Source organism: Hevea brasiliensis, chromosome 1 (genome assembly GCF_030052815.1).
Source record: "Hevea brasiliensis isolate MT/VB/25A 57/8 chromosome 1, ASM3005281v1, whole genome shotgun sequence".
In the NCBI taxonomy this organism is placed as follows: Eukaryota; Viridiplantae; Streptophyta; class Magnoliopsida; order Malpighiales; family Euphorbiaceae; genus Hevea; species Hevea brasiliensis.
In genome coordinates, this window is record NC_079493.1 from 763,947 (window position 1) to 777,006 (window position 13,060).

Consider the following 13,060-nt stretch of genomic DNA (forward strand, 5'->3'; position numbering starts at 1 on the left):
AGATCAAGCCGGGGTGATCCCCGGTAGAATAACTACTGATTATGACATGAAATGGAATGCCTCTTTGTTCAATGAATGATTGTGATCGGAAAATTTTAAACCATTGTTTGTCTGAGTATTTGATTGTATGAGCACAGCAAAACAAAAACTAAACGTGATTATTAATCTAAGTATGAGAGATCGGAAAGCACTTTAAGCATGAGATCGGTAGGGAAGAAATGCTGAACGGAACTTGATTGAAAATTTAACTCGAACACTTAAGATCGGAATCCTCATTAAATCGAACCAAAACTTTAGCTCTTAAACTTTCGGAAAGGAGGTCGGCAATAAAACTGGTAGGAAAAGATCTAGTGCCAGTTCATTTTATTTATCAACAGAGATCAGGAATATACTTGACAGGTCCGGAAATTCGACAACGGGTTTGAGAGGTCGGTAAATGATTTGAGAGATCGGCGAGGCTTTGATGAATGTGAGGACTTAGCATTGATCCAATCCTTTGTGAGGAGAGATCGGAAATGTGACCGCCTATCAAAGAGGGATCGGAAACGTGATTAGTTGTTCAAAGAAGAATTTTTATTGATTCTAGGGGTCGGCCAAAATATGGTGTCGACAATTAATATGATATATTTTTTATAAAATAATTATTTGACAAAAATAGTTATCATTTTACATAAATTTATAATATAAAATAAATACATTTCATAAAAAATTAAAATTTTAAAATATTATCATTTTCTATTAATATAATAAATATTAAAAATATATATTATTTTTCAAAAGACAGTTTCTATAATTTTAATACTGCAACTTTAATTTTTTTTTATTTTTATTTGTAGCTAAATTTTCAATGCAATTATATTTGTAATTTATCTTTAAAATTTTACTTCTATATAAAAATATAATTGAGAGATATTTTATGTATAAAAATATAGATATTTAATTAAAATTTAAAAATAATTGAAAATTAATGATAATAAAATATGTATAATCAAATATTAGTTATAATTGCATTCAATATATAATTGTAATATAATAAATATTCAAAAGTTTAAGAAATATTAAATAAGAAATTTATAAAAAATTAATAATAAAATAAATATTAATTCAATATATTTAAATAAATAAATTTTAAGAATAATAACTAATAACCTTTGAAAGAAATAATAATAATAATAAAAAGTGTAAATCAAAAAAAGATTTAAGAGTATTTATGTGAAATAAAAATACTTAATAGAGAAAAATATTTAATGTATATCAAATGTCTATATGATATATTATATATAGACAAAAAAATGAAAACTATTTAAATAAAAAATTAATTTATAATTAAATATTATTTAATTAAAAAATGATAACAAAAGCATTCAAATTCAATTTTTATAATAATAGAATATTTTCTAATTACTTAAACGTTTCAATTAAATGACTATAAGTTGACAATAATAATAATAATAATAATAATAATAATAATAATAATAATAATAATAATAAGCATTAATTAATTTTAGGAAAGTAAAATAAAAATAATACTAAATTATTAACATAAAAAATAATATATACTAATTATAAATATGTAACACCTCAAAATTTTAAATTTTATGAGCATTTTTGGTATTTTAATTTTATTTAAATTTTAGGAATTTTTTTGAGATTTTTCGGATTTTAAAAATCGGGTTCGATTTTTCGAAAATATAAACTTTGATGATTTTTAAAAATTAATTTAAAGACCACGTGGCAAAACTAAAAATATATTTGAAGTCTACGTATTTTTCTGAGTTTTCTGGAATTTTTTCGGAATTTTTGGACCTCGTTTGCGGTCCCGATGCAGAGTAAAAATTCAAAATTTTGTATCTTGAATCGGACCGGCCTTTTTCTTTTTCTTCTTCCCTTCCCCGCGCGCGTCGACCTCTCTCCCTTCTCTCTCTCTTTTCTCTCTCCTCCTGCCCCTGTCGCCGGCCAGCCACCTCCCCCTGCCACCCCAGCCGGCGCGCCTCCCACCTCCCGGCCGGTACCGCGCCCCCAAGCGGCGGAAAGCAGCGCGAACTCCCTCCCTCGCACGCGCGGCGTTTCGACTTCCCCGGCCAAAATCCGGCCGATCCGGCCACCAATTGGACCGGGTCTTGTGTCTAAAATCATCTAATCGACGAGAGCTTTCCATAGACAACAAGAACACCGAAATCCATAGAGCGGTTTGTCCGATTTTTCCTCGGGAAGTTTTTAGCCCATTTCGACTTTTAGGCTAGATTTCTCGAAAACCGTGAATCCCAAGAGAAAACCGAGGGTACCAGCACGCTCCACTCGTCGAGAGCTTCGCGGCGACATAAATTTCGAATTTTTCCGACACCGTTTTTCGGTGGGTCCCACGGAACTTCACAGTGTTTTTCCGAGCATTTAATGAGCTTAGAAAATTCTGAAAAATTTATGTACTAACCCCCGTGTTATGGGCTTCATGTAGGTATCCTCAATTCACGAAAATTCTACAGTTGTCCGGGTCTGTGAATTTCCGACCAGACAGACCCGTTACCGGAAAAGTCCCCGAATTGGATCGAGGTTTTGGCTACCCCCCCATTTTCAGACGTGCCGAGCGCGTCCTCGAAGTCGGAATCGGCAAAGGTAAACCCAAATCTTGCTTTTTCGTAATTTTCTAGTGCTTAAATAGGATTAAAAATCCATAAAATATTCGTGGTAGCTTAAAAAATTATGATTCTTTTTGCAATAGCCTAGTAATATTGCTAAGGACCGCGGGGCAAAGTTTTAGAATTTTTAGAACTTGTTTGGGCAGTTTTTGCAAAAATGATCAATTATAAGGACTAAATTGAAATTTTACATATTGTGATGGATGACTGATTTGATGGGCCCAGGAGGGGCTATGTGATGTGATTGAGTTGTGGATATATGGATTGTGAGTATAGAAGTGTGTTTTGAGCCCTTTTGCAGGTTGGGTAAGTCCTAGGTATAGGGGAGACTCTGCCGGATTTTCGGCACGACTTAGGACGTAATTGGTCTTTTCTTGATTTCTATTGAGTCATTTGTATTAAATAAATGTAATGTAATTGTCAGGTGAGCCGGGACAGCCTTCTTCCTCCGCCCAGCCGCCACAGTGACCGTTGTTAAGTCTGTGAGTAAAATATTAATTTTAATTGTAATTTCGATATTATTATATGTTCAAGCATGCTCATGCATCACTTATATGCATATATTTATGTAGTTAAACTCTAGGCACGATTTATGTTGCATTCATAACTGTTAGCGTGCCATGGATGTTGTTGTGGTAATTTGGAGCAGTGTGCGTGCGTTGGTGTGCGTATGATGTGGTGTGGACTATGGATAGGATGGGTAGACACGGCTTTAGATCTTCGCTGGGACCCGGTCCTTCGGGGTAGACACGGCTTGAGTTCTTTGCTGGGACCCCGATTTGGTTATTAAGTGGAAGTCCGAGCTGAGTTCTTCGCTGGCGCCAGGTTGGATTTAAGAGAGCTGTATAGGGGATCAGCTCCCATATATTATGATTGATGTTACAGGGTGCGTGAGTGCTCCAAATTACCTTTTTGATGTTATGATGTGAAAATGTTGTTGATGTTGCATTTCACTCTACAGGGTGCATTAGTTTTAGATAGTTATAGAGATTATGGTTAAAATTGATATTTTACTCTCTGAGTCGAACGCTCACTGCTGTTCAAAAATTTTTCCAGGCCACAGGAGGATATTTTTGAGGTTAACCTGCTTTCTCCCTCGCAGGTCGATTACTAGTGTTTGTATAAACTTGTTAAATCTTAGAATTTCTGCATGTGTTAGAAATGTTTATTTGATTTGGGTCTGTAACCTAAATTATTATTTTGGACCTGTAAACTGAATATTCTATGCATGTTTGATGGATTGGATGAGGGAGCTGAGCTCCCATTTATATTTATGCTGATGAGTATGTGGAGGGTGAGCTGAGCTCCCCAATTAAGTATTTATTGTGTTTACAGGTCGGGTGAGTCGAAAACTCCCCGTTGGAAAGTCCATTTTATGGCCGGACTCTGTCCGTTTGGTTTCTTGAATTTGGGCCCAAATGGGCCTTAGAGTTGGGTTAATGAACAGTTAGGCTTACTACGGGCCTTGGGGGCTTTAGGCTGGCCCAGGTCCTAGTGCCGGTCCGGCCCATGGGTTGGGTCGTGACAAAATAAGTCAAATCTCTATATTTTATTTTTGTAACTTTTTATTTAGACTACATTTGTTGTCTCTCAATTTTTTTAACAAATATTTCATAATAAAAATAATAGAAAATATAACAATATAATAAAAATATTCATTAAATATATGAAATAATTTAAGGTTGATTAAATTATATGATTGTTGATTATGAGATTATAAATTAATAGCAAATTTTCTTTAAATTAATGGTATTTAATGACATTTTATTATTATTATTATTATTATTATTATTATTATTATTATTATTATTAAGGATAACATGTGGCAAATAATATTTTTGCATAAATAAATTTATAAAAAAAATAATATGAATAATTTTTAAATATTACATTTAATCATAAAAATGTCTTAATTTTTAAAATCAAATTTCAAAGAAAATAATTGTAACACCCCTATGTTCAGTAGTTTCGTACATTTCACTGTTCTAGTGACTAATGTCTACCCGGACAGTCGGGATGTGTAAAATCATATTTATATAACCTAGAAAATTCACAAACAAAAATTAATAGCAATCACATGAAGGTTAAATGCAAATGAAGAAAACAAGGCATAATGGGTTAAATGAGCCAAGGCTAAAGTGATGAATGATCGAACCGGAAAATGATTGCGAAGTCAGTCGCTGTCTTATTTTTGAGTGGGACTTTATGACACTCCAGGCCTAAGAATTATTGTGAAGCTAATGATAATATGAAAACCACATAAATGAACCAAGAATCAGTTCGAAAAATTGAATCAGGGTTTCGGAAGTAATGTAGTGCTATCGGTAAAACGGATTAGACAGTAAAGGGCAATTTAGTCAATTCACATTTAGATGTGACTTTTGGCCTAAATGTCCATTAAAATGTAAAAAATTAAAATTGTGAAAAATAGATTCACATTGAAGAGGTGAATGGAAGGAAAAGGAAAAAGAAATAAAAAATTCAAAAAGAAAAAGCTTTATGACATCACCTTATATAAGCATGATGTAATAAAGAAATTTATTAATTAATTACATTATTTAGAGACAAATTAAAAAGAGATAAGAACAAATTAAAAAGAAAATAATTAGTCTTCTTCTTCCCACCTTGATGTCGTCCACTCTCTCTCATTTCTCTTCCATTTTCCACCATTACTAAGCCACTCAAAACTTCTAAACTCCCAAAATTTTACCATAATTTTTGTAGTTTCTTCACTAAAACCTCTAAATTAGACTTGATAAGAAGATTGTGAGTAAATAAATCAAGAAAACTTGAAGATTTGGGGACACAAATTCTACTCACTTAAGGTAAGTATTTTTTTTAGCTTCAATTGAGTTATATCTGTAGAATTGAGGCTGAATAAGTGAGAATTGATTGGAAAACATGAAAAATCATGCATATATGGGACTTTATAGAATTTGGCAGCCATGGGGATTTGGAGGAAATGATGTGTTTGAGTTTAATCAATCATGTACACAAGTTCAATTGAGTGAGTAGGTGTTGTTGGTATATTTGAATTTGTATGAAATAAGCAATTGCATAATTAGGGTTCTTGAGCAATGAGAAATTGGGAAAAAATTTGGGAATTTGGTGAATTAATGCAAATTGACCTAATTGAGGCTTAAATTAGTTAATTGGTGTGAATTGGATTGTGATTGAATGATTGAAACTAAGATTGAATGGTGTATGTGTAAGGGTCAATTCTGGCAGCTTGACCTATACCTATTCAAATGATTATCATTGAAATTTTGTTGCTCCAATTGGTGTGAGGCCAATTGAAGATGAAAATTAAGACCCAAAGTTACAATTTTCATGTAGAAATCTTACCCTAAAACTGACTACAAGTTAGTGAAAAATTGGGTTGAATCTGGTTAGGTATCCTGCCCCTTTACAGAATTGACCATATGAATAGTACTTATTCAAATGGTCATAACTTGGTGTAGAAAGGTCCAAATGACTTGATTTTCATATTAATGGAAAGCTTAGACATAGTAGAACAATTTTTGTGAAGAACACTAACTCAAATTCTGGCTACAACCTAGTCAATTTGCCAACTAAATTTGGCTCACCAAATCTGTCAAAACCTAAAATTTACTCAGAATTTTGGAATTGATTAATCCGGCCAGTTATGGTTAAATGGCCATAACTTGAGCTACAAAACTTCAAATTGAGTGATTCAAAAAGAGAATTAAAGCTAAGATAATAAGGAACAACTTTAATGAAGGAAAGTTGGCCAAATTTTCACTGTAAAATATCCAAGGGAACAGTAGAACCAAGAGATCCAAATATGAAATTTTGGAATTTCACTTAGGGAATTTGGAATTTCAATTGGCAATCAATGACAACATAATTGTAACCCAAAATGTGATATGTGGATGCAATTAAAATTAGTATAACTATCTAGTATGAAAAAGTTAATATTTTGACCAATTGGTCAAATAAATAGTAACCATGAACATACCACATACAAAGAATTCAACCCTTAGAGGAAACTTATAAGGAAAATTTAGTGTGCATAAATTTAATTGTTGAATCAATTATGGGAAATGAGTTGAATGAATATTGAAGTGCTTTAAATTGTGTATTTCAGTAGAAAAAGATGCTAGAAAAGATAAGGAACAAGCGAGTCAAGGCAGAAAGGTGACTCATTAGAGGTTTGTGCACAATAATTTTTTATTTCTCATTTTCTACTTGAAAATTTATTTGAACATGTATTATGAGTAATTTATGTTTATTATAGCTTTGAGAAATGTGGTTTTGCCTATTTTGTACATGAAAATTTGAAATGAAAATTTATTAGTGCTTTGTATGAAATGTTTGAATACTATAATTTTGGTTTTGGATTTACACTTGGCATGGCAATATCACTATGTTCCTCCTCCATTTATGGCGTTGAGATTGGTTATATTCCTACCTCTCTAGCTTGCCAGTTTGAGGTTGCGATTGGATGAGTACTCATATAGCTAGCTAGCTACCTCCCTCATTGATTTCAATTAGTGAGGTTAAGATTGCTTTGTCGTAGTGTACAACACGGCATTGATTGAAAATTTTGTGTCATGACCTAAGTTGTGTATTTGAATGGCAACACTGTGATTTATAAATTATTTTGATAAAATGGTTTTGTAAAAGTTGATATCAATTTCATGAAGTGTGACTGTGAAAGGATTTAAAAATATGTTTATCGATGTATGCTTTTTATGTTCAGCTATTTTAAAATTTTAATGTGCACCACTGAATGTTTGCTTAGCGATGGCTTTTTATTACTGTTGTAGATAGGGGAAAGGTCAAAGTAGCAAAGTGAGCTATTCTGGTAATAGGAAAGCATCGTTTGAGGATTTTGCCGCGAGTATATTATTTATATCCTTTGTAATTTAGTTTGATATAAATATTTTTGTTCATATGTATCTTTTGTACCAGTTGAGCAGTTATACAGTATAATATGTAATTATATTATTTTTATTTTTTTTTTCTATAAAATTTATACTTTTGCGTTTATATTGGATACATTATATAAAATTGATATTTATTTTAAATTGTGTTGAATTGAAAATTGATGGATATTGAAAATATATTGAGATTGTGTTGAATGGAAGAATATTGAAGTTGAGATTGGGAAAAATTTTATTGGAAATGTTTTTTTTTTCAGGTTTTGAAGAACTGTTTTTTCAAATTACAGCCAGCACTCTGCTGAAGTTTTTATAAAATTTGTAAAAAATCAAATTTATCAAAATATTTGCTTATAACATAAACTCCAACTAAAAGCTTTTTTATAATGTTTTAACATCACTTTTCACTCTAAAATGAATTGAATTTGTTTAAAATTCTTTGTAGTATATTTAATGAGTTATCGGTAGACAAAGTGACATAATTTATTAGGTATACTATAGGATCATGTTATGCCTTATAAAGGGATAAGGTGCGATAATAATAATTTAAATCATAAATATTAAGGTAGTATTGTAAATAATAATGATAATTAAAAAAGAAATAAAAAAATTAACTAATAATTAGTATTTATAAAATAATATAAATTATTTTTAAATATTGTATTTAATTACAAAGCGTCTTAATTTTTAAAAATTAAATTTTTAAAGAAAATAATAATTTATATTATAAATGTTAAAGTAGAATTATAAATAACAATGATAATTAAAAGAAAAATAAAAATTTTAAATAATAATTAGTATAAATGAGAGTATTTGTGATTGATTATGAAGGCATAAATTAATAGTCAAATTTTTTAAACTAATGATTAATTTTCTTTAAACTAATAGCCATCAATGACCTTTATTATTATTATTATTATTATTATTATTATTATTATTATTATTGAGGATAACATGTGACAAATAATATTTTTGCATAAATATATTTATAAAAAAGTAATATAAATAATTTTTAAATATTGCATTTATTCATAAAAACGTCTTAATTTTTAAAAATCAAATTTTAAAGAAAATGAAAATTTAAATGGTAAATGTTCAGATAGTATTGTAAATAATAATGATGATTAAAAGAGAAATAAAAAATTAAATAAGAATTAGTATTTATAAAATAGTATAAATAATTTTAAATATTATATTTAATTATAAAAGATTTTAATTTTTAAAAATTAAATTTAAAAAAATAATAATTTAAATAATAAATATTAATGTAGTATTGTAAATAATAATGATAATTAAATAATAATTAATACAAATGAGAGTATTTATGGAATGTGATACGTAGCACGCTTTTCAAATAAAGTGTCACGTGTTATTTTTTTTTTTTTGAAATACATCCTTACTTTATATATAGATGTTGATTAATCTATACATGGTAAGTGTCATAGGATAGCATTAAGGATAAGTGCCACGTGGCAACTTGAAAAAAATTATCTTTTAAATTATGAAAATTGAAGCGATAGTAACAATAAAAAAAAAAGATAATTAAGAGAAAATTAAAGAAATTAAAAAAAAATTAAATATTTAATTATTTTTTAAATTATGAAAATTGAAGCGATAGTAACAATAAAAAAAGATAATTAAGAGAAAATTAAAGAAATTAAAAAAAATTAAATATTTAATATAAATGATAATAACTATTAATTATAAAAAAATTAATCTCTACATAGTAAGCGTAATGTGGCAACACAACTCCAAGAAAAAATATTTTTTAAATTATGAAAAATGAAGTAATAATGGCAGTAAAAAAATAATTAAAAAATTTTAAAAAATTAAATACCTAATATAAATGGCAATAATAATTAATTATAAAAGAAATAATTTCTTTGAGAAATTCTTTCTTACATTGGTCTCAAGACATAGACATGTTAAACCATATATTTAACAGGTAGATCTCATTATATATCTTATATCTTAGTTCATAGTAAATAGAGTTTAAACAGAAAAAAAATCATTAATTTATACATGATAAGTGCTACCTAACGGTACTAAAGATTAATTCACTCTTATGAAAAAAATAAAGTCAGAAATATTTAAATATAGGCATACTCATTTTAGTATTGAAATATATTAGTTATTTATATATTGTTTAAATAAAAGATCTCCTAAATTATTAATATTAAATTTATTTTCAAAATTATAAAACTTTAAATTTTCAATCAAAATTTAATTAAAAAAAAAATCAAAGCCATATAAAATGGTATAATATTTTTTTCGTTATGGCCTGCTTAATATTATTATTTAAATTTTTTATTGTAAAAGGATCTTAAATATATTAATTAAAAATTATTAAAATGTATTTTTATATTAAATTTAATATATTTTAATTATAAAAACTATAAAATTTCTAAAAACACATTTCAAGAAAGAACAATATGAGATTGTTTGAGAACGTATTATTTATCCTAACAAAGAAAACCATATAATTGCATTCTCTGAACTTGGATCACCACCTCTTGGCAATATTTTAAATAGACCTAGCTAGATGAGAGCACATCTTATTGATAATGAGAGAAATTGAAATGCTAAACGCAACCTACCATGAGAAAGCAAAAAGAAGCTTTACAAATTAATACTTGCTGTATATATCCTCACTTATTGTTGAAAATAACTAATATATATATGTATATGGTTTTTACACATTTATATTTATCACTATATATGTATATATTCACAAGCCAAACTGCCTTTTATCATGCAGTTTCGTTATCCTTTCTTCTTCGCATTCACCAAGTCAAGCTCACTGTCCTCCTTAAGCTCTTCAGTTTATCACCTTTCTTGAATGGCAGTATTGATGGTTTCCTTTTCATAACCTGTCATTTTTATATGCATAACCCCATAAAGATTATAGAATTAGCTACCCAAATCAATTAATTTCAAGTGGGAGCAGTGAGTTACCTCTTCCTTTCGGTTCTGCTCGATTTCCTCCTGTTCATTTCATATTAAATTTAAAGAAAAAGGAGAGGAGGAAAAGATATCATCAGTGTTTGTATATATAAATGAAGAGAAGAGATGAAGATGAAGATAAATATTTACCACAAGTTGCTTTAGCTTAGCATTCTCTTCTTTAAGTTGATTCAACTCTAGCTCCAACTCCACAGTATATGCCTACATCACAAGGGATTTTATATTGAATTAAACCATATAATAGGTAGTTTCTTGAGACCATATATCGAATTCTGTGTGTGTGTGTGTGTTGTGTGTGTATATATATATAAATATATGGAGACGGATGATGTGATCTATAAGAATGAGAACAAGACCTGCTTCCTAGCCCGAGATCGTGCAGCTGACTCTCTATTCTTGATCATCCTCCGCTGCCTTCGCTCGACGACCACCTCCGGGGGACCATCAATTATCCTCTTCTTGTTTTGCTGCTGCTGCTGCGCCTGCGCATTCAACTCGAAAAGACCTTGATCATTTTTACCCTTACTTGAAACTTCCCCTACACTACTATAGCCTTTGGTTTGTGGTGGGAACATTTTGTATGGTGTAAAACCATTAGCAGCAGAGAAATTGTTTCCAATAGTTTGGTGGTGGGCAGCGGAAAATCCAATTCCTACCTCTTGCCCCATTCCAAATGTTGCATCCAAAGCACATGAGCTTATATTTTGAATACTAGGAATTACCATTTTTTGCTGGGATGAACTAGACCCTGGTGCTTCTTGTACAACCCCAGCTTTTATCAAGAAATCTTCAAGGGTCATTTCTCCAAGGGTTAGTTGGCGTTGAGGAGGTCCTTGAGGACCAATATTGGTAGGGTTTTGGTGTTGGGGACTATCTTTTTGTATCTCAAACCACACTTCATCCACAGTTTTTTTGCAGAGAGGTGAAGGAATAGAGAAGGAACCTTGTCGAGCCAATAGGGGTTGGTTTGGTATGCCATTATTAGAACTATTATTAGTATTGTTATTATTATTATCTTTGGTGGGTTGGTGTTGGTTTGGTTGTGATGAATCTTGATTTTCATCTACACTCCACAAATTAGAAAGAAATTCATCCATGTTCATGGAGCCAAAAGTCTTGCCACTCTTGTGTTGAATTTCATTGAGAGTAAGTGACAGGAGAGAAGAAGAATTCTGTCCCCCTCCTCCTGCTCCTGCTCCTGCTAAAGGAGAAAATGATGAGGTTTCCTTCAGTGAATCTTGATCTTGTTGAGAAGAAGGATGTGGTGAATTTGGTTTATTTCCTTTTCCGCCATAGGCAATATTTTCTGATTCAGAAAGTACCATCTTCTTGTGTGATGGATACTTATAAATGGTTTTGTATCAATTAATCCCTGAATTGAAAAAACAAAAATTAAAACATTAATTAATTATAACCCATATAACCCAATTTGTCTAATACCAAGAAAAGAAAAGCAACTGACATCATCTTTCACTCTTCTATACACTCATCAAAAGCCTCAAAATCAAATTGAATTCTTTTATTTTATGAATATCAAGTATTAAAATAATGATAAAATTGTGCATCTTATAATTTTCTGAAAAACCCAACAACCTTATTCTAAATAAAATAAAATAAAATAAAAAATTGTTGTTGGGGCCTACAAAAGCACTATATGGTCAAATATAAACATATGAAACATGGGACTGAAGTTGAGAGATTAAATGCAGCCATAAATTATAAAAGAAAAGAAAGATGGGAATGAAGAACTTGCATGCATATATATGATGACTGAAACTGATCGAACACAATGAAACACAAAGAAAGAAAGGAACTGATATATGAGAGAGCGTTCATTTGGAAAGAAATGGGTTGAAGAGAAGAGAAATCACCTGATGAAAGTGAAGAGCAGAGGCATTAGAGCAGTGAATAGGGATCGATGAAAACAAAGCAAAGCAAAGAGAAGAAGAAGAAGAATGAGAAAACAGAGTCTGTAACAGCCATGGCCACACCCCTAATACATGGCAAATGTGGTCCCCGCCTTTTGTGTTCAGTTTTTATTGACACGTTTCTGCCACTTGCCTCCTTTTTTCTGCCTTAAAAAGATCCTTCCTTTTCTCTGCATTTGCACGCCCTTTTTTTTTCTTATTTTTTTTACTCAAAATTTCAAATTTGCAGTTGCATTCTCAAACCCATTATTCTCTTTAAAATTGATAGATACTATTATTTATAAATAAATTTTAATTTAATAATATTAAAATTAATTTCTTAAAATTATAAAAAATAATTACTATTATTTTTTAATAAAAACTCAAAAGAATGAAATAAGCTAAAAATATAATCTATTATATATTACACATGCAAAATGAGACTTATTATAACTAATTATTAGATATATTAAAAATATTAAAAAATAATATTCCCTTAAATATAATAAAATAATTTTTTTATTTATAAAAAAATAAAATTTATATTTATAAAAAAAATACACCCATTATTCTCTTTAAAATTAATAAATACTATTATTTATAAATAAATTTTAATTTAATAATATTAAAATTAATTTTCTTAAAATTA

General features: G+C 29.6%; 1 protein-coding gene across 1 annotated transcript; it reads right to left on the minus strand.

Moving 5' to 3' along the window:
* Nucleotides 1-9,978: 9,978 nt before the first annotated feature.
* Nucleotides 9,979-12,521, minus strand: LOC110659879 (ABSCISIC ACID-INSENSITIVE 5-like protein 1). The gene is made up of 5 exons (XM_058130906.1): nt 12,376-12,521; nt 10,861-11,876; nt 10,634-10,705; nt 10,496-10,525; nt 9,979-10,410 (listed from the first exon to the last, which is right to left on the minus strand). Exons 2-5 carry the CDS (start codon nt 11,827-11,829, stop codon nt 10,324-10,326), a joined length of 1,158 nt encoding a protein of 385 aa, XP_057986889.1. The 5' UTR covers nt 11,830-11,876; nt 12,376-12,521; the 3' UTR covers nt 9,979-10,323.
* Nucleotides 12,522-13,060: the final 539 nt, after the last annotated feature.

What these genes read in the sequence shown, in the direction of transcription:
- LOC110659879 (XM_058130906.1), bottom strand. Translation starts at nt 11,829, where the DNA reads ATGGTACTTTCTGAATCAGAAAATATTGCCTATGGCGGAAAAGGAAAT. An exon ending in CTAAGCTAAAGCAACTTGTG is followed by an intron (nt 10,526 to 10,633) that starts GTAAATATTTAT and finishes TGAAATGAACAG; the next exon opens with GAGGAAATCGAGCAGAACCG. An exon ending in AGCAGAACCGAAAGGAAGAG is followed by an intron (nt 10,411 to 10,495) that starts GTAACTCACTGC and finishes TAAAAATGACAG; the next exon opens with GTTATGAAAAGGAAACCATC.